At 45.4% G+C, this 27,623-nt stretch overlaps 1 protein-coding gene across 2 annotated transcripts in view; it reads left to right on the top strand.

Annotated features, from left to right (window-relative positions):
* SP3 (Sp3 transcription factor) overlaps positions 1-27,623 on the top strand; it is a 191,711-nt gene that overhangs the window by 51,195 nt on the left and 112,893 nt on the right. For both annotated transcript variants that reach the window (XM_069616236.1, XM_069616235.1), the window contains one exon: positions 7,079-8,435. In XM_069616236.1, the coding sequence (XP_069472337.1) occupies positions 7,079-8,435 (1,357 nt within the window). The remainder of the gene's footprint in view (positions 1-7,078; positions 8,436-27,623) is intronic.

Here is a 27,623-nt window from a genome sequence, read left to right as displayed (position 1 = left end):
GAGTGCATCGAACTGCACTCTCCTCTTCATAGCTCCTTGGTGGCCAGCCAAGTTCTGATTTTCGGCACTGCAGCACCTGTCGGTGTGCTCCCCGATCAGGTTGCTTCAGATTCCCGACCACCTTCACAATCACTATTTGTGACACCCCTTCCCACAATAGTTAGCTTGGCGGCCTGGTGCCTGAGTTTCAATCATTAGCGCAGTTCAACCTCTCCGACGTGCGTATAATTCAAGCGGCACGAAAGCCCTCTACGAGAGCTCAGTACTGGAGCAAGTGGCTCCGTTTTTGTCATTGGTGTCTAGCCAAAGAGCTTGATCCCAGACAGGCTTCTATTGACTGTCTTGTCTTGTGTCTGACCTTGCAGCCTCTGGCATCCATTTCTTATCATGCAGGATGTACTTATCCACCATTGCGGCTTATCGGTCTACAGGCAGGTGCTCTTGTGCTTTTTTTTTTTTTTCTTCCCCCCCACTGGTGAATCCAGTCATCAAGAGACATTTTGCAGGTCTTCATCTTTTCCCGCCGGTCCGGGCCCCTCCTCCCAAATGGGATCTGAACGTGGTCCTCGCAGCTTTATATCATAACCCTTTTGAACTCATGGCCACTACTGAGCTTAAGTACCTTTCTTGGAAGGTGGCTTTTTTGATTGCAGTGACATCTCCAAGACGAATAAGCAAGCTCTCTTGTCAAACATCCGTTCCTAACTTTCCACAAGGATAAGGATGTGCTTCACACTCCCCCTTCCTTCCCAAGTGGTTTCTGAATTCCATTTAAACCATTCAATATCTTTACCTGTCTTCTTCCAGAACCCAGTCTCTGATGCTGAGCGGGTTTTACACAATCTAGACGTCAGACGTGTTCTACCTCGACCGAACAAGCGAACTTGGGAAGGTCTTCACAACTTTGTTAGGTTTGGTGACCCGAAAACCAGCCTCGAAAGTGCCCATCTCTCGTTGGATGGCTTCATGCATTCCCGAGGCCTAAAAAAATTCCAGGCCTTCAGCCCTCAAGGGGCATTCATGCACATCTGGTCCGTGGCAAAGCGGCTGCAGTTGCCTTCCAAAAATACGTCCCTGGTGAGTCCATAGCCAGGGCTGTTACATGGGCTTCCCCATCATCTTTTTGCAGACATTACTGTTTTGACCTGAGCTCTCGGCCTGATGCCCAATTCGGCCAGGCAGTTCTTATAAGTGTTCCAATAAGGGATTTTCCATCCACCTGTAGTTCCTATGGTCAGTGCTTGGGAATCTCCCACAAGTATGGAGGAAAGGGGACAGGACGTAGGAGTATGACAAAGTTACTCCCCGTAGTGACTACCTTACTAGTCCATAGTCCCCTTTCCTCCATGTATCCGCCTGCTGTCCCCTCTGTATCCTCTAAATGGTCCTGGACCTGGCGATGGAAAAGGACTGAAGTGTGGGGCAGAGCTCAGGAAGGTGGGGCTGCGGTCATGTGCGGTGGCCCTGCATAAAAATGATAGGACAAAATGTGCTCTGGTCCTGTCCCGATGTATAGTGGAAAGGGGACTATGGACTAGGATTAAGGTAGGTAACTACAGAGGTAGCATGTAAACTAAGGAACCCGTCCTGCAGGTCTAATGGAATTTTTAAGAATGTGCGAGGCCTGGACACATCAAGAGTGGACTTGTCACAAGAGAAAATTAAAAATTAGTTTTCACCCAAGTCAAGACATTTGCCTTATGCTATGTTGAGGGTGTCGCCCCATTATGTCAGACCTATATTCTTCCTCTGTTTCGACACTGAATCTAGCAACTCCTAATAATCTTTGCATGACATTTTTGGATTCTGTCCTCTTACCCCTCTGGTCCTCTTACCCCTCTGGTCCTCTTACCCCTCTGGTCTACCCCTATGGTCCTCTTACCCCTCTGGTCCTCAAACTGGTGATTGAAGTTTCTGAAAGGCATCTGTGATATTAATATGGGTGATCCATCCTTATGAACCTATACATAAGGTAGACCTGAATACATGTGTACCTCGCAAAATAAATGGCATGGTTGACAAAACGGTGTTAAGGAGTGTGAGTGACCGAGCAGCAGGTCTTCAACAAAGTGCTGCAACTCGGATATCTTTAGGAAGATTGTGCTTAGGAACCCTGTTGTATGTTGGTGCTTGATAATAGAAAGTATGTACAATTTTTGTGTTGACCAAATTGTTAATTTGCCATAATTTTTCAGACCTGGTTCCTTCATGGAGGGAGAATGCGAGCTGTTACTTCTGCCGGTAATGGCCATTTTGGGATCAAGCCATGGATGTATATCTTGCTACCATTTTAGTATATGACAATGCAAGGAAAAGCAATGATTTGTTCAGCGAGGTGGAAAGGGGCCTCATGGCACATTATTTGGGTTACACCTTAAAGACCTTTGTAGAGAGCAATTTAAAAATACTTATGTATATGCATATGATAATAATAAAACTCTACTACTTGGAGTAGATTGCAAGCGAGAAACAAAAGTAGGGCAGGCCAGGCCATGCAGAAAGCCCGCTTCTGAGAGATAAGTCCCGTACCCAAACCCTGTTTATATATAATTTTGTAGCTACTCAAAGCAAGTGAATCTATGAAGGGCACCATGCAAGGGAAGAAGGGGGTTGCTTACCCATAGTTGTAATTCTCCAGTGTTTGGATTGTGTAAAACATTCCCCTACCTCAAAGGTGGTAAAGTGAGAGCTTAGGTCTCTAGATTTGAAGACTGCCTCAAGTGAGGCATACACACATTCACCCCATAGGTCCCCTCAAAAATGCCATAAATGTTGTTCATTTATCAGTGGATCCCAGCCTGATGATATTAAAGGCATGTAACTATAAAAATACCAAAAGATAAGAAACTTACAGGAAGCTGGCTTACCTTTCTTTTATATTCTACCGATTTATGGTGTCTGTGTGTGCATATAATACTGCCAACTAGTTGATTATAGTATAGATTCCTTTTTAGCTACTCTCTCATCTCGTGCAACATAGGAAACCAAATTGATTTAACTGCATTTTCTTGCGGAATCCCATCAAGGTGTCATGGACACTACACTTCATTTCGTACATCTGCTGTGTCGGCTATCTAACATGATCCCGTTTAGGGAGATTGTTCCATGGCTGTCTGGTGAGGGATGTAAAACTATTCAACCTAGTAAAGATGGGGTTTCCAACCAAAAGAAAGACCAAACTCTCAAGGGGTTTAGTTGGTAGTGAAGCACAGTTACTCCCAATTGTTAAACCTAGAGAATGCGCCACACTGGCATACAGAAACACATGCACGTTAAATTCACACCATCTAGAAGGTCGACATATAAGACCCTTTCCGAACTATGCCCGCTGCCTGGTGGTAGGCTTAATACATATAAAGTGAAGGCACAGGAAGAAAAAGGGGACCCTAGACGACAGTAGCACATTTACAGAATCCTATTCAGGACACAGTATGCTACACATGAAAGTAATTTCCCTCACTTCTAGTGCATTGTAGAAATGGTACTGCAGATGTGCACCATACACTACTTGTTGCATGTAGAGGGGGCAATAGAGTTCATCACTTGGGCAACAATGATTCGAGGGCCACGCAACAATGCTTCGAGGGCCACCAGCAACAACTAGGAGAAAATGAATCTGGCAATATCAGACCAAGAAGTTCTCATTACACTCCTAGAAATTCAGCTATTCAAAATAACGAACAGAGAAATAACACATTTCCATAAGCAAGAGAATAATGCAGTGTTCTAGGTGTTTTTTCACAGCAGTATTTTTTTTTTTCTCCAATTGTCTTCCCATTTTTACTCTCTGTCCCCCTGCCACCATTCCATATTGCCTCAACCAAACACCCTCCTGCATTTTGTGGCAACAATTAAGTTAAAATATTGTTTAAAAAAAGAACACAGTGAAAAATATTTGGCATTTGGTAATCTTCATGAATCAAGAATACATCTGAGGTATAGGCAAAATTCCAGTCGCTTGTAAAAAAACTCCCGGTATCCAGGAAAAATGTCTGTACATAGAAGTACCTTCCAAATCACCTTAAAGGAGTTGGATAGTTGATATTTGTTTGCCATTGGAAAAATTCCAACTGAACAAACGCACGCAACTGTGGTTATGGGAGAAAGGCAGGTAACGTTGTCCTACCCCCAAAGGTGCAGAAAAGGCAGCAATCAACCCCAGAGATCGCTAACGGAAGCCGTAAGAGTTTCAGTTCCAGGTTTGAGACCCAGAGACCCCAGGTACAAAGGAAGCCAGGCAGGATTCAGAACAATGTAAATCAAGGGCAAACAGCAGTAGAAGGAAAACCCACTCCACAGATCGAGGGAACCCCTGAGGGTAAATCTTAAGAAAACCCCTCCAGCGCTGGACACAGTGGTCTCACTGCAGCAGTTTAGAGAACATGGCTTATGATCAGCAAAACGTCCCGGTTAAGTACATGTCGTCGTATGCAGAGTGATTTGCAGGATCTAGTCACCCAGTGCCTTGCAACTCTTATTATTGACTGACCACCCAAAAGAATAATCTGCTGTCCCAGCAGGTTTGGCTACTAGCCAGGGGCCGAAGTAACAATGTCTAATCTAGGCATCCCACCTAGCTAATCTGGATGAATCTGAGCGCAAAATTGAGCAGCCAGCCGCCAAACCCGTCACATGACTGGGAGCAACAGTGGAGGCGAACCAAGACGTCCCAAACTGAAGAGCATAGGTGAGTTGGTGATGGCCCACCACCCTTTTAGAAGAGAGGTATTCTCAAGACCAGCCTGAAAGGTGGAAGAAAAACAGCCCAGAAACAGTACCAGCATGGGTCATCCAGTGTGGACGACCAGGGGATGGGCAATGGGCAACCCAGGAAGGAGACCTCAAGTAGCCAAAAGAAGATGGAACCATGATATAGCACACTGGGCCCAGCCAGTATGGCCAAAACATTGCCCAAAAAGTCTCCTGCAAGCAGGAAAGTAAACCCACAAAATCACAGCAGAACTGAGTCTGCCCTAGATATACCCATTCACTCATGAACTTGCTTAGGTCAGCCCTTCAATCGACACAAGGCAGTCACATGGTTTTGACGACCCGGCAATCGGACTGATCCTAAAATCTAGGGACCAATCCTAACCATAGAGTGCAGGGCCAGGCTCCAAGCGAAAACATGTTTGCGCAACACCTTTTTAGACCGATCATGGGTACCTCGTAGGAATGGTTCAAAGCAAAATGGGCCAGAATAAGAGTTCACAAACTGATCTGTACCCTAATGGATCCCATAAAGATATGTCAAGCTACTAATGAAGTGAAATCGGCCAACACTAAATTTCAGCTGCTTTCAACCTGTTGCACAAACCCACTATAGGGTTATAATCCCCTCTGGGCCAAAACAAGCAACCATCTGTCGTAGCAGTCGTACGGGCTACTATAGGACAGCATGGTAAAACCGATTAAAGTGGCAGTAGGACTTGAAAGCCCAACCGACCTCCAAGTTAGTACAATCCTAGAAAAATAAAAGGGGTTTGGTGGAGTAGTGGTTTAGAAGTCCCATAGACTGCAGAACCCCAGAAAATTGACTTCTGCCCTAACAGTCCATAGCCCTACTGCCTTGCATCAGTGTCCAGTTGCCTTCATGCCTTTTTGAAACATTGAGGTTGAGAGGATACTTTTCCTAAAGCACGAGATGCACATTTTTTATGAAAGTTGTAGATGTGTAGAAATGTAAAATTGATAATAAATGGTTCAGCCTAGATGACCATCTTTCAGAACTGGTACCGACTTAAGTCATTGGCACCAAATCAATTTGGAATAAGAGATTGTCAGAAAATACTCTTCAGTGGGGAAAGGGGCCAAAAAGCCTATCTTGCCAGGTCCAATAAATATATATTAGTAATGTTCATGATCTGCTGGGAAGGTATCAAAACAGTGCCCCCAAAATATATTTTTCCTCCCGACAATACTGACCCCTTACCATTTCAGTACAGTAATTCTACAATCACAGGTGGTCACAATAGACTGTTTATATGATGCTTATCCATTCGCACTCCCCCATTTTTTTCTAACTATTAAGCCTGGTCCTCATCCAGAAGGCAGCAACCAATATAAAATTGTTCTGTTTATAGTAAACGCTGTGAACAATGTAGTCCCTGAAACCTGCTGTGTAGGGGAGTTTGAGCTTTCATTAATGCCTCCGAGTAAAACTACAAATCAGTTACACACAGTCCCAGATAAGGCAAAAAGGATCTCCACGAGGGGCTGTTTAAGCTTTAATGTTTTTCAAAAGCTTCATTCCATCCCTGCCCGCGGAAGTGGTGAACTACCACAAAAGTAAATAAGCAATTAGATGACTTTAGGGTGTGTACTACATTTGGGAGGGGGGTGGAGGGAGAGGCTGTTCTCAAAGCTCTCAGGGGGGGGGGGTGGGGGGGGGAGGGACAATTTTGAGAAGCAGCACTCTTGATAAACAGTCAAAGGGTACTACTTCTTTATGGCACACAGTCATCTGACCCAGCGTTCCTATGAGAAACCAGATTCTAGAGGCGTTCTTCAACAGTGTCTCACCTAAATCCCCCTTGAATGCCATTCTACACCTATTGAACAAAGGTATAGTGCAAAAGGTTAATTATTCTACAGCAAGTCTGCATGAAAAACAGCCAGTTTGGACACACTTTAAAAAATAAAAATCGAAATTGTGGAAAAGCACACGATCGCTTTTATGCATTCTCCCTACATTATCAGTACTATAATTGTGCACTGTTAGCCATCGGGTGAATTGTTGTACAAGCCTTTGTATTTCCCGTGATCACTCAATCACTTTTTAAATAATTTATACTGTGCTTTATCAGTTGTAGTGTGCTTTTCTAATTAAAGGTTTGGTTGGTTCTGCTGAAATCAAGTGGTCAGACAACCTTGTTTAAGCACTATACTTGAGTTAACTGCAGATTTCTAGAACTTAACTAATCTTGTTTATCTTAGAACTGCCTTCTACTGACAACCGTTAACTGCAGAGAATTTGTTTTGATCATAAATCAGTTTCTTAGTGTGTGTAATATGATACAGATTCACTAGCATAATGCTCTGTCATAAAGTTCATGCACCTTTTAATTTTTTGTTTCAGACTGAGGATTTGGATTCCCTAAATTTAGCAGAAACACCAAATCGATGGGAAGTGTTTTCGACGGGCTCTGTTAAGGATGAAGCTGGTAATTTAGTCCAGCTTCCATGTGGTACAACAGTAACTTCAAGTGGACAGTATATCCTTCCTCTTCAAAGTTTGCAAAATCATCATTTATTTTCCGTTGCACAAGGATCCGATTCATCTAATGGTACATTATCCAATGTACAATATCAAGTAATTCCTCAGCTCCAAACAGCGGATGGTCAGCAGGTGCAGCTTGGCTTTACTACATCATCAGAAAACGGTGGTATTAATCAAGAATCCAGTCAAATTCAGCTCATTCCTGGCACAAACCAAACTCTTGTTGCCTCTGGGACATCGCCGAATAATCTTTTGGCTTCAAACTCAAATTTGTTATCTCCTTCTGGACAAGTGCAGCATTCAAGTGGATCTGTACAGATTCAGGGAGTTACTATTGGTGGCTCAAGCTTTCCTGGACAAGCACAAGTTGTTACTAATGTACCTCTAGGACTGCCGGGAAACATCACTTTTGTACCCATCAATAGTGTTGATCTCGATTCTTTGGGTCTGACAGGTGGCTCTCAAACCATGACTGCTGGCATTGATGCAGATGGACACATGATAAATGCAGGGCAAGCTATGGATAGTTCAGACACTTCTGAAAGGACTGGTGAACAAGGCTCTCCTGAAGCTAGTGAAACCAACATGGATGCAGATATATTTGTGCCAACCTCTTCGCCATCCCAATTATCGGCCAACATGGACCGCGCAAGCATGTTGCAGCAAGGCTCTAACAGTTTAACCTCCAGCCCAAGTGGGCAGGTGCACACTTCCGATCTTCAGGGAAATTACATCCAGTCTCCGATGTCTGATGAGACGCATAATATTCAGGTTTCCACTGCACAGCCTATTATACAACTTCAAGAGACTCAGCAGCATACCAGTCAAGCTCAACTTGTGCAAAGCATTGCACAGCAGACAATCCATGGCATCCAAGGCATATCTCAGCAGGCTTTGCAAAATCTTCAATTACAGTTAAATCCTGGAACATTTTTAATTCAGGCTCAAACTGTAACCCCTTCTGGGCAAATAGCATGGCAGACTTTTCAAGTACAAGGAGTCCAGAATTTGCAAAACCTGCAGATACAGAATCCTTCGCAGCAGCAAATTACATTAACACCTGTGCAGACGCTCACTCTTGGTCAGGTTGGAACAGGTGGCGTTTCAGCCTCAACTTCTGTTGGTCAAATGCCAAATCTACAGACTGTTACTGTAAACTCGATAGATTCTGGCGGACTACATTTGCAGCATGGAGAAAGTGGCGACAGTCCATCAGGTATCACTTTCATATTTAATTTTAAATGCTAATAACTGATCTTCATTGTTTTCTAAAACTGCATGTCGTGCCAAGGGGAAGATGGTTATACAAATTATTTTTGGGAAAATTATCACAATTTTGAAGTGGTGAACATTTCCTTATTGTACACCTGTAGAACTGCAGACCGTTTTCAGATGTCCAATTTCTTGTACCCTTGCCGTTTAATTAAATCCTATGTACTTTGTACATTGCATACCTGCAATGACTTTATGGTCTTATTTTACTTTTTGATCACAATCGCGCAGCTTGCATCTTGTGGTCCGTTAAATTGCAGATGCTTAAAAAATTTGAATGGATTGTGTTCTCCCATGTATTCCTCATCTTTGATCTATATTCGCAAGTCTGCTCCCAGCTTCGGAAACGGTTTTCCATAGTAGCAGGCATCGTCGACTCATTAACCCCCCAACTTCCTCTGTCCTGTACTCAGCCACGACATCGCTGTCAATGTTGCCTCATTTCCGGTTTTCCACAAGCTTCGGAAGATTCATCGCCTCATCGATTCCTTTTCACTGCTCTTTCCAGTGTGTCAAAGATTTTCGATAATGTCTACACCGAAAACTGATTTTACAGATGTTCCAATTGTGGTGCTGAAATGTCCATTACGGACCCACATTGGATCTGTCTTTGATGTTTGGGGAGTTGATGACGGCCAACCAAAAGGAGGTCGCCTGATGAATCCAGGGAGATTACCCCTGTGAAGAAGCCCTCCAAACATAAGCGATCTAGATTCGTCGCTCATCCTAGTCGCATAAAAAATACAAAAAAGCAACGCCATTGTTCGCAATGGTCTTCAACAGACTCCTCACCTGACAGTGGTAAGCTTTCCCAGCAAGTCATAATCTCAAGCTAACTTGGAGAATTTTCGTCTCCAGATGCTGGATGTGTTTAAGAAGGTGGCTCCTACCGCCTCTTTGTACCCAAGAAGGCTTTGGACCCCACCGGGTCTAGTAGAGGCAGAAAGTCTCCTCTGTTCGTCGAAGGAAGCTTTGTAGCCTCATGGAGTGAAGCCAAAACTTCCCCTGGACTCCTTTTGAAGGAGCGGGCACCAGACCTGCCTAGGCCAGTGTTGCCGTCGACACCCCAGCACCTTAAACGCCCTCGCAGTCTGATTCTTTAAAGCCTTTCAAACCTTTACTAAGGCTAGACTGCTTCAGGTCCATGGGGGGGGGGGGGGAGGAGGAGGAGGAGGAGGAGGACTTTTTCGCTTGAAGTTTGGTGCCCCCAATGTGCCTGAAGAATTGATCTCTGAGCAATCCAGAATGCAAAATCTAGTCTGCTGGATGTGCTGGCCCTTCCTATAGGTTGGCCATGGGCAAAGTCGAGGAGTATCTCAACTGGGGCAGGCGGCTTTCTTTGAAAAGGATGATCTCAGTCATTTCACACCGCTTTAAGAACCAGGGTATTAGTAAACTGGTTGAAATGAGATTCAGCTGTTAACGATCTGGCAAGGAAATACAGACCTGCCTCAATTGATCCAGGTTTTCTTTAAAAACACCCCACTCGAGAGAGCCTGGTGGTTCAGGCAGTCACTTCAACCGCTATGGCAGCAGCCTACCCAACTATCCCTCCACATCGGTATAAGAGATTTGTCGCCTTGAGGAAGAGTGTTCTCTGCAGGCAGTATTGCCTTGAAGGCCATTAATGCGACTTGTGTTCTTCTCAAGTATACGCACACCCTGTGGGATGAAGCAGCTTTGGCAGCGGAGCACATCCCTAAAGGGGAGAGGTTTTTTAAACCTTGTTTAAGATGGCAAAGATGCCATGTGCCAGTCTCTCCAGTCTGAATGATTTTCTTTGTCTGCGTAAGCAGAGCTATGGTGCCGAGTACTGTTGCCAGGAGATTTGCATGGCTAAGAAAGAGTCTTGCTCCTGACGTCCAGTTCAGACTTTTAGACGTGCTACTTGATGGCTCCCAACTCTTCCACTCCAAGGCTGAGGAAAGCTTGGAGAAATTGCAGGCATCCAAAGTGGCAGCTAAGTTGCTGGGAGCAGCCATATGCCAGTCTCAACAATAGCAGGAGGTCTTCACATTATTGGAGGGGGTTGGCCTTTTTGTTTCTAGTCCTCAATTGCAAGGGGAAGAGGTCAGTTCTCAGTTATGTCCGAGAAGAGCTCCTTGTGGCTCATGAGGACTAGGTGGTACGGCTCCTCTCCTCTCTCAGGCCTCTACTACTTTGCCCCTGCAACAACCCCAAAAGCCCTTTGAGTCCTTGGTCCACAGGTAGGGGTCGGGGGGGGGGGGGGTTACTCAGCTTTTGGAGAATTGGCGTGGCATAGCCACTGATGCATGGGCACTCCAGACAGGGAGTCATGACTACTGCCTTCCTTTCCTTAAAAGGCCCCCAGATTGTTCTCCTGGAAGCCAATCCTTGAAAGAGCCTGATCCGCTCCTCCTACAGGAGTCTCACCCTTTTTTTAGAGAAGGGTACGATAGTCTGTGCCTATAGCGCAGAGGAAGCAAGGTTGGTAAACCTTTTTTTAATTTTTTTTTTATATAAATGTGTATTTATTAACTGGGTCACATTACATCAGAAACCCAAATAGCATAAACAAATGAAGTACCCCGTCAACCAGCCCCAATCCACCTCCATGTCTGGCACTGATACCCACCCGCACATTCCCAGCAGGATGCCCGTGGTGGCGGGCATAATCCCACCACTAATACACCGAATACTGGTCACTGCCAGCAAGAACCCATTGCATAGACATTATATAATCATGGCATACAATCAGGCTACTGACCCTTATACTGGGGGCGGTTCCTCGGAGCCTCCCCTCCCCTCCTCCGTAACCCCTGTATGGAGTCTCAAGCGCTTGAACCGGGTCCCACACATTCCCTGGCCTCGAATTCCCAGGTAGCATCTTGGAATATTCATGCTTCACAGCACCATGCCAGATCACACAGCCATTTTTCAACAGTTGGAACGACTGGACTAGACCAGAGCAGTAAAATGCATATTTTAGCTAGGATCATACAAATGGTTTCCTCCCACCCTTTGACATACCCAGGAGCCATCCAAACGGACAACAAAGAAGATCTATTGGAACCTCGTGGCACATCATCTGCGCCGTCAGTTTGGTAACCTGCCACCAAAAAGGGGCACTCCTACAGAATGTGAATGAACCCAGCATTTTTGCATTTACATCTAGCTAGCGCATGTGCCATTCTTAGAGTCCTCACATTTCTTTTGTACCAACAGGGACAAATCTGCCCGATGATGGGTTTTAAATTGAATACGTTTAAACCGTGGGCATATTGCTACCTTTTTGGTGCATGTGCACATATCATGCTACTTTTTATCCTTCATGTCGAACCCTTGTCCCCTGCTCACTGTAATCTACACCTCAACACCTCCCTAGGAGCTATACCCTGAACCAATCAATAAATAACAGACACAACCCTATTAGTGTTAGCTGTATTAACGAGGTACGGTATCACCAGAAACACCTGTGGTTCATCAGGGAAGCCCGGAGAGACCATGCGCAAAACGCCTCCCGAATACAAAAATACTCAAATGTTAGCCCGAACCTTCCCCCTAACTTTACCTCCTATTTGCTCCCTAGAAACAAAGGGTGCCATCCAGGTTAATCATGTTGTTTATCCCTCGTCCATCCCCTTTCAATGCCATTGTACATTGGGGCAATACACTGGACATCCCAGATCGCCAATTCCAGGCCATACAGGCTCTGGTCCTGCATCCCCTAATGTAACCACTGCCATGCACAGACTGTACACAAAACCGAATCAAAGACACTTATTAGCAGTCCTTCTACGCTACAAGGTGCCCTGCAAAGAATAAGACCGATGCGCATCACTGGAGAAACGGATATACAATGCCAGGGGTTGCCCTGGGTAACACTTGCAAGTCTGGGGGAGATGGATTGAAACCCGTGGGGCATGTATGTCGGAGGTAATGTGGAGCCCTCCCAAGTGAGTGAGGACTGGACCAAGGACCCCTCCTTAGCAGACTAAGCGACACTCGCCAACTGAGAACCCCCACAAATAACTGCAAAATGTCTTGATCCGCCTACCCCCATGCCGCATACAAGGTAGCAAAGAACCCTCTGAATTCCTCAAGGATTGCCTCTGGCTCCAACACCAACCCTCCATCCCTTCTTCGAAATACCAGAATGTCCCTGTCTGCCTCATCTCTAAAGTGATCAATCGCTACCCTGACCGTATGAAGGCCTGCTCCCCCAGAACCATTAAGGACTATCGCCTCTTGCCCGGGTCTTGCTGCTGTAACCACTCCTTTGCCACTGGCCCTTTCCCTCCAGCACTCCCTCTCCTAAAAAAAGCCATTTGCTGACACCTCCTGTCTGGCTAACTATCGACCCATTTCCAGTACCCCTTCCTGGTTAAACTCTTGCAGAAGCTGGTCCCCCAACTGACCCTTCACACTGATCTTGTTTGTTGCCTTCGTGACCATCATTCTGGTTCCCGGGTATCCAAAGACACGGAAACTGCTCTCCTGAACACCTGTGAAACCATGCTCGCAAATCTCGACTCCAACTCTCCTGCTGTTCTCATTCTCCTTGATCATTCCTCTGCCTTTGCCGCGGTCATCCATTCCAGCCTCAAAAATGGTCAGACACCCTCAGCATCACTGACGGGGCACTGGATTAGCTGAACATTTCTCACTAACCGCCCTTCCCAGCTGCAATTGGGCCCTTTCTCCTCCACCACCTCACTCTACCTGTGGCGTCCCCCATGGCATCGCCATTGCTCTTCAATGTCTATCATGCCGCTCTTGCTCACCGGATTTCCTTTTTCACTCCACATTGCCAGTGTCCTGCCAGCTTTCCTTCAAAATTCCCTCTACTACCCCCCCCCCCCCCCCTCTTCCTCCTCTCTGACCCCTGACTGTCCGCCATTCAGGCATGGTGTGCAGTGAACGAGCTCTGCTTTTAATACCAGTAAGATGGACATCCTTCTGATTGGGACACCTGCGCCCTCTTTTCCCTCCTACCCTTTGGCCACCCTCTTTGGACCCTCTACAATCCTGTGAGGCCAGAAACCTCAGGGTCCTCTTCGATTTCGGGCTCTCATTCATCCCTCACATCTTGGACCTAAGTCCCACTGCCAGCCCCACCTCTTCTGGGGCATTCTTCCTTTCCTCACCTTCCCCCCCAGAAGCACAATGTCTCCAGAGCTCTGGTCCTCTCTAGGCTGGACTATTTCAAACGCCTCTTTCTCAAGCTCCCTCTTTCCTCCCTGAGCCCCCTCCAGCTAATCCAGAATAGAGCTGCAAGACTTATCCATGTCCTCCAGCCTATGGCCCGCGTATCTGCAGCCCTATAATCTCTCCACTGGCTCCTGGTGACTGCAAAGATAACATCCAAGACCCTCTGCGTCATCCACAAGAACTTCTGGGGCCTGGGACCACACAATCTCCAACTTTCTCTCCCTGAATACTCCCCTGCTAGAGCCCTACTCTCCACTAACTCCAACTCTTTGACTGTCAAACGCTTCTCCAAGCAGAGAGTCTGGGGCAGGTCTTTCTCTTCGGCTGGCGCCTTCCTTTGGAACCCCTCCACCCCCCTTTCTCCTGCATTTCGCTTCACTGCACTTGGCTGTCTGAATGCCACTAGGCCTAGTAGCACCGTACATTTATTTTACTGTTATTGCCATAGTTCTTTTCCTCCCATTCCCTCCCCATTTAGCCATGTGGCGCTTTAAAACACTTCAGTTGTATAAGCGCCTAATAAATACTCAAAATAAATATAAAACCAGGTAGCAAAGCGGGTGGGCCTGATGAGGGGGATCCTGCAAGGAGTACACATAGTGAAAAGTCAAGGAACACACTTGGACAAACAGTTATAAAAATACTTTTATGTATGGCCATATAACACTATGAAAAATGACTACTAGCATGTCCCTTTATCACAACATTCTAAATAAAATATAAATATATACAAACACTGGAGTAGGGCAAAATAAATAACTTTTATAATGAAGGATGCTCGGGAGCGCAGGTAAGCTGGTATGAAGTTCTATTATTCAGTTACATAGGTGAGATCTCATATAAGCTCCATAGAGACTCCTATCAGACTCGCTGGGTCCCACCACCCAGGCGCTCTCCCTTCAACTGTCTGGCTAAGGAAGCCTCTTCATGCACAAACATTCTTGCATTCATCCAACATTCTCTCGGAGGTCACACACACACACTCACACTCTCTCCAGGGTAATGAGATGTAATACACGACATAACACAAACCCCTCATGGTCTTTCTAGAACCTCCAGTAACAATCCAGCAATCACACACCCACCCACACCTAACACAGCAACCTTACAATACACGGGACGGTGAAGGGCTTACAAGGGGAAAATCACTGACACAAATGAAGAAAGTTTTTGTTTGCCTCAAAAGATATAATGTAAATCAGCAATTACCGTTTGAAATAGATCATGGAAACTCTGATTGAAGAAGACAACTAAAAGTGTTTATGCTTATGTTTTCACTCGTACATGTTCTCCAATGTCTGAACGTCTTGTAGGCGCCCTTGTTATGAAACTGAACATTTCTCCACTTTATGAAAACGTTGACATAACCATGCATATTCTCACATATTTGGATCTCCATTGGAACGAAAATGTGACTGTATGGTTTACCTCTTGGGGATACAATGGACACTTCAATGAACACTGTTGCCTTTACATGCACATGGACTTTATCATCTTGCTTTTGAATTGCTGTCTAACTCATGCTTATTTTTTGGTCTGGCGACAAAGGCCCTGGCGAAGGACCGTTGAGTCCGAATTGCATAGGCCAAACTCTGGTTTTGCAATTCATTTTATGAAATAAAATTTCAATACCTGCATATTGAACGAGTAGGCAATTAAAGCTATCCAAAAATTGAATAATCTTGAAGATAAAACTAACAAACCCCAAGTGGGATATAGGGTGTGCGGCCCACACCGAAGGCTAATCGGCCTAGGTCCTCTGTCATTGCATCACTTCACTCTGTCATAACGATTTGTCACTGGGAACTTCAGCATCAATTGATGCTTCTGGCAGTACTTTATGCAAGCGACTAGCAGGTGTTATGAGCTGACTTCATCATTCTCTGCACAAATGGATGCCCAAGCCCTTGGTGTCCCTGATCATCTTTTAACTACGAGGCTTGCTGAAAATGTACACCTCTGTGTCACAAATACACATATCATCTGGGTCTCTGCCTAAGCTCTGTGGGAGATGCTCACCCCTCAGAGAAACAAGGCCGTGTGTGCCTTTCCTCCATCCTGTTGGTCCTGAAAGGACCTGGTCAGGTCTGGTATTTGGATCTCCCCTCTATTCAGTGTTCAGAAGGCTGGTTCCTGACACCACCTCTGGAGTTGGATCTCATTACTCAGCAGACACCGGGCATTCTTCAACTCTCTGTACCATCGCTGAACTGGAGAGCATGGTACCTGAACAGCTAATCTATGCACGCATGGGCATCTTGGATGAGAGCCAGGCAGTCCTGTTAGCAGCATGGACAGAGTCTGTTTGAAAGCAGTACAAGGAGAATCTGCTTCACTTTTGCAATTGGGCTCTTGAGATGAAGATTTAGCAACATTGGATAATGGCTTGACCTCCTTAGTTGCCACAGCAGTACTTGATTTCTGTGAGCATACACTGTTGTGTACTGCTGCATGCCAGATCTCTCCAAAGGATTAGTTTCCCTCTAATGCATCCGTTAAGAGCTGCTTCAGTGGGCACAATAATTGCCAGCTTTACATGAGTGCCAGTTCCAAGTCTATATTGCACAACCCATTTGAGCCCATGGCTTTGTATTATCTGGACTTCTTGCCTCAAGATAATGGGTCTTTGACATTAATGTGAAAAAGACAACTGGCAAATGACATGCCCTTTTTTTCAAATAAGCCTTGCATCTTATGCCAAATGGGTATGGTGGTACTTTGTACAGTCCCATCGCCTTTCGGACACATCACAATCCAGGGACCATTCTTCCAGTCTAGACCATGTGCACTTCATCTCCTAAGACTTTGTAGCTTTGATGTTAGAGTCTATTTGGGTGTAGACCATCTTTTGATCTCATATGCTGGTCTTGCACGATTGTCTCCTACATGTAGGGGCTATTTCAGTTCGGGCTTTTTGAGACTTTTTTCGCTTGAGAAATCTGAATGGAGGCCACCTCTGCATAATTCTTGTGTTGCTAGCGCCAGAAGGGATGCGTCCATCAGCCAAGGGATTCTGCAAAATCTATTCAAGCGAATTAGACTGGCATATGAAGTCTCATGCCTCCTGAGTGGATTGGCTTAATTTGGTTTCAAACATGGCTGGGAACATGGAGGCCAACAGGACAACCAAGAAAGAAAAACTTGTCCGGCTCTTGGTCCTTACTCTTTCTCCTTCACATCACTGACTCCCCACATAAATGTACCACAATCTAGACGGATGGGTATAATGAGGAAAATAATCTCCAGCAAAGTAAAGTGAAAGTTGGATGCCTTCTAGTAGGGCAAACCGTCGAACTGCCAAGGCGGCCCATGCCCATCCCAAATTATTAAAGACTCGGCCAGAGACCTATAACCCTTCTCTCGAAGCTGATAAACGCCTCCTTCTCCACTGGCACTATCCCCAGCAACCTTAAGGGGTCTTCGGTACTCCACTACTCAAAAACCATCATTAGACCCCTCTATACCCATTAATTACAGACCCATCACCACAGTTCCCTTCCTGCTCAAAATCATAGACAAGGTAGCATACCTCCAAATACAGCAATACGTGGAACAAAACCATCTCTTAGGAGTCTGCTAGTCTGGCTTCAGACCCCAACACAGGACTGAAACAGTGGTGCAAATTGACACACTTGGAGCCAATTGTAAAACTGCCCTGCCCTAGACCTATCAGCGGTGTTTTACTTGGTCACAAAATTTAGTAGATCACAAAATTCTTTGCAACCACCTGGACTCGGCCTTGCACTTCTCGCAAGAAGCGATAGGCTGGATACAATCATTTCTAAATAACGGGACCATGCGTGTCTTCTCACCCTGCCGACCCCATCCCCATTACCTGTACGGTGCCCCGGGGATCATGTCTCTCCTACCATGTACAATATATTCACAAAGCCCCTCTTAGATATCTCGATGGTCTTTGGTATCACCTACACTAACAATGCCATTGATGCCCAGATCCTCCTACCGCTGACGGGAGAGTATGACAAGGATTTGGCCTTGGTGAATAGTGTACCTCATCATCCAGGCATGGATGGCCACTCATGGCCTATGCCTGAATGATGACAAGACTGAGCTTGTAATCCTCGGCACCACCTCCAAATCAACAAACTTGGCTACAATTACACAAACTTTATCATAGATAGTAACACCATGAAAGTAGCCAAAGAAGTCAAAACTTTAGGCTTCTACCTAGATGTTACCCTCTCTTTCAACAGGCAGGTTAACTCCATGGCCTCTACCACCGCCTACACCTGTAAGCTAATCAGAGCGGCCAAGCCCTTCCTTTCCACCAACAGTTGCACCACCCTAGCAAGTGCCCTATTTTTATCGAAATTGATTATTCTAACGCCCTATATTTTCAAAATGGCCCTGGTCGTCATTTTTCACCATTTTCTGTTAGAAAGGTTCTTCTTGAGATTTACTCTGCACGCCAAACCAGGTTTGGTCTTTGTTTGTTTTGTCTTTGGCGGGATTCACAATTGCAGCCCGCCTCTGGTACTAGTATGTCTGGCAGGTACCCGAAACTCCCTGTGCTTAATCCCCTTGGTTACAGGAATGCACCCAAAGGTGATTGGCCGGCTGGCTGTCGGCAAGGGCAGCCACCCTGCTGTGTGATTGACCGCTAGGCTGGAATGAATGGGAGAAACCTGCATAAGAGGCAAGGCTTTTTGGCTTGGAAGACAGTCGACCACTGGACAAAGGAATCCGAAGAAGAACTTGGAAGAGAGGCCTGCTGCAACTCCTGAACTGTTGGTTTGCCCGGTGAAGCCCTGCTGCTGTGCTGAAGCTCTGAATTTCGCCTCGACTAGAGAAGCCCTGCAAGGGCGACTTCTCCCTTTGAGTTGGTGGGACCAATCGACTCCAAAGTGAGCCCGTCTGGACATCCTCTCGAAGCTAGTTGCCTTTCCACTGCAGTTGCTGCTGGAACGAAGAGCCAGGTAGAGGAACACCAGATTGTGTGCGCTACTTTTAAGTCTGACCCGAGCACTAGGAAGATCCTCCGGACTTCGCTGATGCAGGACTGGCCAAGTCTGAGCCACCTCAACAGAGTGCTGGACCCCATATGCGAGGAAAGTCTGAAGTGGTATCCGAGAACCGCAGTGTTGCTATTTGCTGTTGGACGCGAGGAGCTGAAACACAGGACTGCTGAATTGTAGGTTGCCGATTGCTGCCGCTGACAGTCTCATTGCAGAGCAAGAGTCCCCAGTCGTCCTACCTCTTGTCCCAATGACGGCAGGAGCTGCAGAGCTGCACAGGAACATAAGCCAGCTGGAACCTTTCTTCTAACCAGAGGTACAAGTCTAAGAACTTACCTCTTTTGGGTAGCTTTGCTTGCTCTTAGTTGAGACCGGTCTTGGTTACCTTGCAGAGTTGCTAAAGCTTTGCCCTTCGCAAGCCTCCCAGCTTGTGGCCCTTCAAGTGTTCCATTTTATTTACAAACATTGCAATACTTTTTACCTACCTGTAAGGAAGATCTTCAGCTCCCCTTGACATTTAACATTGGCTGTCCTGGCTCCCTGAGAGATTCCTGTTTACCTCTGACTTTGCTTTTGGGAGGTGTTTAAAAGTACTTGTGTGTATGGGTTATTTGTTAACCTTGGTTTTATTCCTCTAGTCTATCTTTTTCACCTAACTCCGTATTGCTCAAAATGTACCAGTGATAAATCAATGTCCACAGGTCCACAGTGTCCTAGCTATTTAAGTCACCTCAGGGTGTAGGAAGTGTCTGTGTGCCATCCCCAATGGGTGTCCTCTGATTTAGAGAAATTGAATGTGTTTTGAAGTATATTTAAGTGTTTTCTTTTCTCCCTTTCTGAAGAAGGCTTATATAACTGACTGTGAAATAAATTAATAATTGTTTTTATCAAGAAACCGTAAGTGTTTATTAGGATAACTGTATTGCGAAACTCTGTGTCACAACCTTACTGTTCACATTGACCCCTCTTGAGATAAGTCTGGCTGCTCGACCACACTACCAACCTGTGTAGTACAGACTTGTACCAAAGGTTGGGTCCCTATTGCCTGAAGGTCAAGGTTATTGTAGTGCACCCAAAGGCTACTGCATACAATCTTGCCTCGCAGAAGGCTACTAGCAGGGAGATGAAGAATATACTAGGTACCTGTTGGGTAAGAAGTTGTAGAGGTGCTAGGGAGAATACTCATTTCTGTGCCAATTCCCTTAAAACTTAGACCCCCAGCTCTTTTGCTTGACTTCAGTGAGAGCTTTTTCCTCACCCTCTCGTGTTTTTGACCTGATTTGGATTGTGTGGTGACACACACACCTTCAGTGCCCGGTCTCAGAGAAATCCTTTAGATTTCTCATAAGGTTTAGATACATTTTCTTGTGTGAACTACTGTTCCCAAGAATAGTAAAGTGAAATTACTTTACTTAACTTTTCTCTTTGTAGGTCCAGCACACCCCATTTTATGTGGAGTGCTGAGGGTTCTAGTGCAGGGGGTTGGGGGGGTCCCTAGTAGCCCCTTCTCCTACATGATATGGCATTTATAAAGCGCCTATAAGTGTTTCAAGGCGTGACGAGGCAAGGGGAGGGGAACAGAGGGAAGACAGACACTGATCTTACTATGCTAGGTGACATTGAGATTGTGCAAGGAAGTGGGAAGGGTGCAGTGCAGTACATAGGATAAACAGTAAAATAAATAAAACAATAAATAAGTGTGGCCAGCTGGTGCCAAGGGTAAGTGCAGACATCAGGTGTCAAGTGCTGGTAGGGGGCTGGAGGGATACAGAAACAACCCCCGAGTGCAAGGGTTGCTAGGAGCGGGGGGGCAGTGCAGGTGTGCAACTGGCAGGGAGGGGACCTAGGCCCGAGATCAGTGGGTAGCCAGGTAACCAGTGCAGTTTCAGTTTCCGGCTGTGCATAAATGGGAGAAACCTGCTTAAAAGGCGAGGGTTTTGGGACTAGAGGTAGTCGACCAGTGGGAGAAACGCACAGTGGGGCTGCTCCAATTCTTACCTAACAAGAGTCAACTGGTGTGGGACTTTACAAGACTACTCTTGGTATTAGGTAGCCTACCTTTTTAATATAGGCCTGTACTGCACAAGTTGGTAGAGTGACTGAGCAGCCAGGCTTATCTTAAGAGGGGTAATGTGAGCTGTAGAACTGTACTATGAAATTAGTAAATGCAGGTATCCAAGTAACCACTTACACACTTAAAGTTATAGTATAAATATGTATTTATATATACAAAAGGATAATTGGACAATCTTTAAAACACAACTAATAGTAACATTAATACCGAAGTTAGAATTCCATTCACCAAGAGCAATAAAGTAGGTGAGTAAACTTTTATTATGCTAAACATATTCCAGAACACTGAGTGACGTAATTTGAGGTCCGTATTCGCACTTATTTGTGATCACCATTACAAAATTGAGTTTCAAGGAGGGACAAGTTAGTTAGATCAGAACATACTTTGTAAGTAGTGAAACAGTTGGATTCTCTCAGAGGGATGTATGTAGTATTTTATCCCAGCAATATCAGTGTTAAACAATTTAAAACCTCTAGGGAACCAGCACTGCCAAAGCCAGTAGGTTCAGAAGGGGGCCTTTAGGGAGCCAGGACAGCCAAAGTCGATGGACCAGTTCAAAGTTCTGATGCTCTCATCTTGGAAAAGGTTTTGAAATAGCAGTTCAGTAGAAAATCACAGAAGCTCAAGAAGAGCTACCTTGAATAAGCACAAGCTGAGAGGCTAGTGCAGGTGAGTTGAGGTCAACTCTAAAGGGTTTAAAATGGTACTCCCCAAGATAGGAAGCGCCACAAATGGCAAAAGGTAGATACACCCCAGGCCCCACAGTACCAGGGAATTGAAAAATTGATTCCATCTGGATGCCTTCCTGTTGCAGTGTAGCAGACCCTTGTTGGTCTTTGGTCGTGGTGACAAAAGTACGTCTGGCAGGCTTCTGCTGTAGTACTCGAGAGAGAGGCACTTTGCAGCAATGGGTTCTCCTTGATTCAGCAGCCTTTTGTGGATTTAGCATCTTTTTCTCAGCACCAAAGAAGAATGAACCGCTCTGATTGGAAGTTATTTGATCCCCGGTCCTGAACACTGGTGTGGGGACTCTGGATGAAGATTTCCTGCTTCTGTAGGGTCCACTGGATACGTTTTGGACGGATTCGCACTTCCGAAGACAATGCACTCGATCATCAGGTGTCCCAGTGCATTGGGATTCTGCAGGCTTGAGTCACAGCAAGTCGTGGGGGTTGCGCCAAATCAAAGCTTGTCTCTAGGCTAGGTGGTCCCAGCAGCCCAAGGGAGTAAGTAGTCACTTGCGGATCTTCCCAATCGAAACGAAAACAGGGTCGGCACCGCTGCAGGTGCTCCTGGCATCTCTTCGCGTCTTTGTCGGATGTTGTCCTCAGTGGTTGACTCTGCTTCTAGTCCCAAAAACCTTAACTTTTTAAGCAAGTTCCCATCATGTAAAGCCCTAGGCTGTCAATCACCCAGCAGGGTGGCTGTCCTTCTGGACAGCCAACCGGCCAATCCGAACTGGTTTCACTCAGGCACACCTAGATAAGAATGGCAGGGAATTTTCAGGACCTTGCCTTTCCAGACACACTGGAGCCTGCATGAAGGACTCGCACCAGATTCAAACAGAGTAAAAACCCAGAAGGAACTAACTGACAAAAGGTGAAAAGGCCAGGGCCATTTTGGGGAAAATGGTCACCCTTGGGTGCTGTACCACAGCTGAGAAATCAGCCTGCAGATACATGACACAAAGGTAGTAAAAAAGAAACCACTGCCACCAGCCATTCAAGTGAGTTAGTGTAACAAAATGTTATGAGAAGTGGGATAAGGAGGTTACATTGTTAACACTCAGCACTCCACATAGGGTGGTGTGTGCTGGACCCACAAAAGAAAAGTTAAGTAGGATAAGTCATCCTTACTATTCATGAGAACAGTGGTTCTCATAATGTTTAAATACATTTTCTTGGGTGAAGTCCAAGGGACTTCTCGGTGGTACCAAAAGGTGCTATCACAATGCAAAAAACAGATGCCTATGGAGTTTACTGGACTCCATTAAACAGTAAGAAACCAAAAATAAATAAGGGAGTGGGGGGAAAAGTCCCACTCACCCAGGAGTTAAAATTAAAACGCTGCGAGTCCAGCAGAAGAGCTGGGGGTCTCGAAGGTTAAATGGAATTGGCACAGAAATGAACATTCTCCCTAACACTACCTTAGAAAAAGGCTGGGACCCATATTGAAATGAAAAGGATACAAGGATTATCCTGGGAGCAGCTCCGGCAAGGGGGGGGGAGAGAGAATCCACAAAAACGTAGCACAGGTGTGGGGATGAGGAAATGGTGCAGATGGGAGGTCCAATGATGGAAAAAAATACATTAACCAAGAGGGGTTATTTCAGAACAGTCAACGGACAAATTGCGGTCAATACCACAGACATACGTGAGGGATCAAAAAACAATCCAGGACAGGCCAGGTACTTGATGAAACGCCCAAAAGGTGGAAAGGGGAATCGATCTGATGGACTAAGCAGTGACATTTCTAAGCAATTCAGTATTGTGAATGGTCAAATAATGCTTAGACACCCTGGCATCACGGGCCTGGCACTGGACTAGTTGACTTCATTCCTCTCCGACCGACCTTCCCAGGTTCAACTGGGCCCTTTTCTCTCCCCTATCACACTCTCCACCTGCAGTGTCCCTCAAGGCTCTATTCTCTCGCTGTGGCTCTTCAACATTTACCATGCATCTCTGGCCTACCCAATCACCGCCTTCTCTCCTCACTGCCAGCCCTTACTCCCTCCCTTGCCCCCCCTCCCATAAACCCCTTTCACTTGCGCTCTCTCCTCTTTACCCTGCACTTCCCTTCCCACCCTAGCACTTCGCATTCTTGCAGACTGGCCCCCTTTCTTCTCCCTCGCACTTCTTGTTATTGCACTTGCACGATTCGAATGCCACAAGGCCTAGTAGAACTGTTATCTTCTCCCATGTTCACCCCCCACACCCCACTTTTTGTTTTATGGCGCCTTGAAACTTCTTTCGTTGTATAGGCACCTTACAAATATCAAATAAATACAACTCTGTACAAACCTCCACCATCATGTAATTTTTACAAACCAGTGAAAAGATTAATGGGATTCTTCCAGACCAGTTTTGCTGATTTAACTCTGATTTAACATATTCTTAGGGATAGCCACAAAAAAAAAACCTAAATGAAATCTTGCCTAAAATAATTGGAGCAGAACTATATGGTTCTTTAAGGAGAATAAATACCTGTTACCATGTTGGACCTTAGTGTTGCTACAGATATAGGCAGTACAGAAGATCATCCCTCTCAGTAATAGCGATAGACATTTAAATAGTATTCTCTTGCTAGGACCAGTTCTGGAGGGGATGGTTCCACAATCGGATGTTAAATGCTGATTACCTTTCTAGTTGATCCACAAAATTCAGATCATAAATTCACTGAATAATTGTAGATTTATTTGACCATTTGGAGAATGCTCTGTCTATTTAGTGAATCGTCTAAGTCGGAGGTTTTTACAAAAGCGTAGAATCTGTATTCATTGACCTAAAATAATTTTTTAATTGAGAGCATAAAATGTATGAAATAAAAAAGAAAAAAAAATAGTTCTCCGTAATCAGACACATTAACAGGAATGGGAGATTTTGCTGCAGCATATTTGCTAGTTTTCATTACGTTCTTTTTTATTTTCTTTATTAACACGTTTGTGTCGCAATCTGTGTGGTGGGTTTTGCTAAATATTGAGTTTAAGGGGGTGGCTGTGGGGAAATGAGTGCAGTCCAAATTGTGTGGGACTACACAAGACTTATCTCTTGGTATTAGGTAACCCACCTTTTTTAATATACCTGTACTACACAAGTTGGTAGAAGCTATGCTTATCTTTAAGCGGTGAAAATGTGAGCTGTGCAATGAAACCAGTAAATGCAGGTATCCAAGTATAAAGTTATAATTTATTTATATACAAAGATACTTACTGCATTCTTTAAAAAGCAGTAATTAGCTGTAACAATCCACGGGATTCAATTAAAGTGAGCAATACAGCAGGTGAGTAATTCATGCATATATTACACATTGAGGTCAGTATAGCATTTTATATATCATCACCTTTTCAGTATTGAGTTTTTAAGGAAGGAAAGGTTAGGGTTAGATCAGAACAGACGGGTAGGTTATAAGAACAGTTAGATTCTCCCAAAGGGATGTAGGCAGTATATTATCCCAGCATTAATGTGTTCAACATTAAAACCTGTAAGGGAACAAGCACTGCCAAAGCCAATAGCTTCAGGAGGAGTCCTTTAGGGAGCCAGGACAGCCAAAGTCAATGGACAAACTCAAAGTTATGACAATCTTCTTAGAAATACTTTCTTAAATAGTCTGTGTTCAAAAGGAAAATCACAGCAACTCAAGAGTCAACTTTGGAAAGCAAAAGCTGCAAGTCCAATGCAGGGAAGGTGAGGTCAACTTAGTGTAGGGTTAAATCACACTCCCAAAGATGGGAAACACTCCAAATGGTAAAAGGATAAAATGCCCCAAGCCCCACAGTACCTTGAAAATGAATGAGTGTTTCAACTGGTTGCCTTCACAATGCAATGCAGTAGACCCCTTGTTCCTGGTCCTCGGTGGTGGTGATGAAAGGAAAGATGTCTGGTGTGCTCCTGTGGCAGCACTCGAGAAAGGGACTCTGTAGCAGTGGATTTCCATCGATTGTGATTTTGGCACCTTTTTCTCAGCACCAATGAGGAACCAAAAGCTCTCGTTAAGATTTCCTTGATCTCTCGTTCCTGGACTCTGGTGAGGGTACTCTGGACATGGATTTCTTGCTTCTGTGGGGTCCTCTGGATGCTAACAAATGTCTGAAGTTGCCCGGGGTATTCAGCTTCTGCAGCCTTGGAAAGTCGCAGGAAGTCGGGGGTTGCACCAAAATAGTTTCCCTCTAGGCTAGTTGGTCCCACCAGTCTAAGGGAGGAGTCGTCTTTTACGGATCTTTCCTGTCGATTAGAAAACTGGGTCAGCAGGGCTTCACCAGGCAATACGCGGTCAAGGAGGGTGCTCCTGGCATCTTCTCTCGTCTTATGCTGCCGGTGTTGTCCTCCAGGGGGTCGACTCTGCTCTTAGTCCTAAAAACATAGCTTTTATGCAAGTTCCCATTCATTCACAACCCTAGGCTGTCAATCACATAGCAGGTTGGCTGTCCTCCAGCACAGCCAGCCGGCCAATTAGAAGAACTGGTTTCACTGAGGCACACTCAGAAACAAAGGACAGGGACGTTTTGGGACCCTCCCTCACTTACTGCTTTTCCAGACACACTGGAGCCTGGGTGGGCTTCAGGGCTGAAGCCCGCCAAAGGCAAACTAAACCAAGGACTCCAAACTGATGTAAACAGAGTAAACGCCTAGAAGAAACTAACAAACAAGAAATGGCGAAAAGAAGACAGGGGCCATTTTGAGAAAATGGTCACCCTTGGGTGCAGCACTGCAGCGGAGGTATCAGCCTGCAGATTCATGTCACTAGGTGGTTAAAAAAAAAAGAAACCACTGCCACCAGCCATTCAAGTGAGTTAGTGTAACAATGTTACATGAGGAATGGGTTATTGGAGTTACTTGGTAACCCCCCAGCACTCCACATAGGGTAGTGTGCGCTGGACCCATAAAGTAAAGGTAAGTAAGACAGGGGTCATCTTACTTTTATTGGGAACAGTAGTTCACCCAAGAAAACGTAGTGTTGATGACTCTACTGGTGACTGGAGCTGCTGGAGCATGATTTGTGGAAGAGACTGTCTTCAATTCAGTTTCCCCGAAGGAGGAGCCTTGACTGAGTGTTGGCAGAGTGGTTGTGGAGCGATGGACCCACCGAACCCACAGGAGATTGGACGGCTGCTAACAGCGCTCTAAGCAATGCTAATATAAGAACTAATGCTAATTCAAGTACTGACAAACCCACCTGCATCACTGCTGCTCCTACGGGGGTCCCCCTCCTTACACAAAGACTAGAACTGGCCAGAGGTGAGGTGAAGTTAATCTGGAGTTATCAATAGAAAATCATATTCACGTGGCGTCTAACTTCTCTGTGGTGCTCTGTAGTGGCCCTGCCCCTGGCTAGAGAAACTCCTCTACCTTCAGAGATATGGGCGAAAACCTCCCACTTTGTAGCACTCTAATCAGTGAGATGACAGATCCTCTGTGCATGCCAAATGTCCTATCCACGGCCACATTAAATATGACTTTACAACCACATTCACAGTCTGCTGGAGAAATCTCGATCTGGCGCCCTCCCCGCCCTTGAAACTAATAATCCCACTCCAGAGCCATCACTAAATCTTCAAAGATACTCCTACAAACAGCTGAGAACAGAAACTGAAGAAGCCGCCTTCCTGCTGCCCCGCGAAGCAAGTAATACTGTGAATTTCCTAAACACAGGCCATAATCTTGCACATCAAGCTGGCACAATGCCTCATACCGAAGGAAGGAAGGGAAGAGATTGCATTCCCTACTATTAATGGCCTTGAGAGGAAAAGAGGTGACTGTACCTCATTTAAAACAAGGAGTAAATCCTCGTCTGACTACAAACATTTTAAATGGCATTTTAGACAGAGGGATCAGTTGCAACAGGTGCAAAATGAGAATGACTGCAGAAGTCTGATGCCTGAAAACCACATTCCCTCTGAAATTACCTCTCAAGAGGAGAGCACCATTAATGCTCCTGCGACGCCTAACCTAGTGGGTAGACAGGGTATGGCAGACTGGGCATTAAACCTATGGAGAGCTAGATGCCCGAGAATACTCTCTAACCTGGGCCTGTCAGTTTACTCTGCAGAAATCCCTTACTGGTTAAGAGCATTGTGGACGTCGGACAGGAACGAACTGGAGACCAGATCAAATTCAAAGATTCACACCCTATCAAGATCACTTATTGGACAACTCACAAAAGCATAAAAACGATGAGTCAAGGCTACCCCACC

This window comes from Ambystoma mexicanum, chromosome 9 (genome assembly GCF_040938575.1).
Source record: "Ambystoma mexicanum isolate Mex_15411 chromosome 9, UKY_AmexF1_1, whole genome shotgun sequence".
Classification (NCBI taxonomy): Eukaryota; Metazoa; Chordata; class Amphibia; order Caudata; family Ambystomatidae; genus Ambystoma; species Ambystoma mexicanum.
The sequence above is the reverse complement of the archived record's forward strand: the minus strand, read 5'-3'. Positions and strand labels throughout refer to the sequence as shown.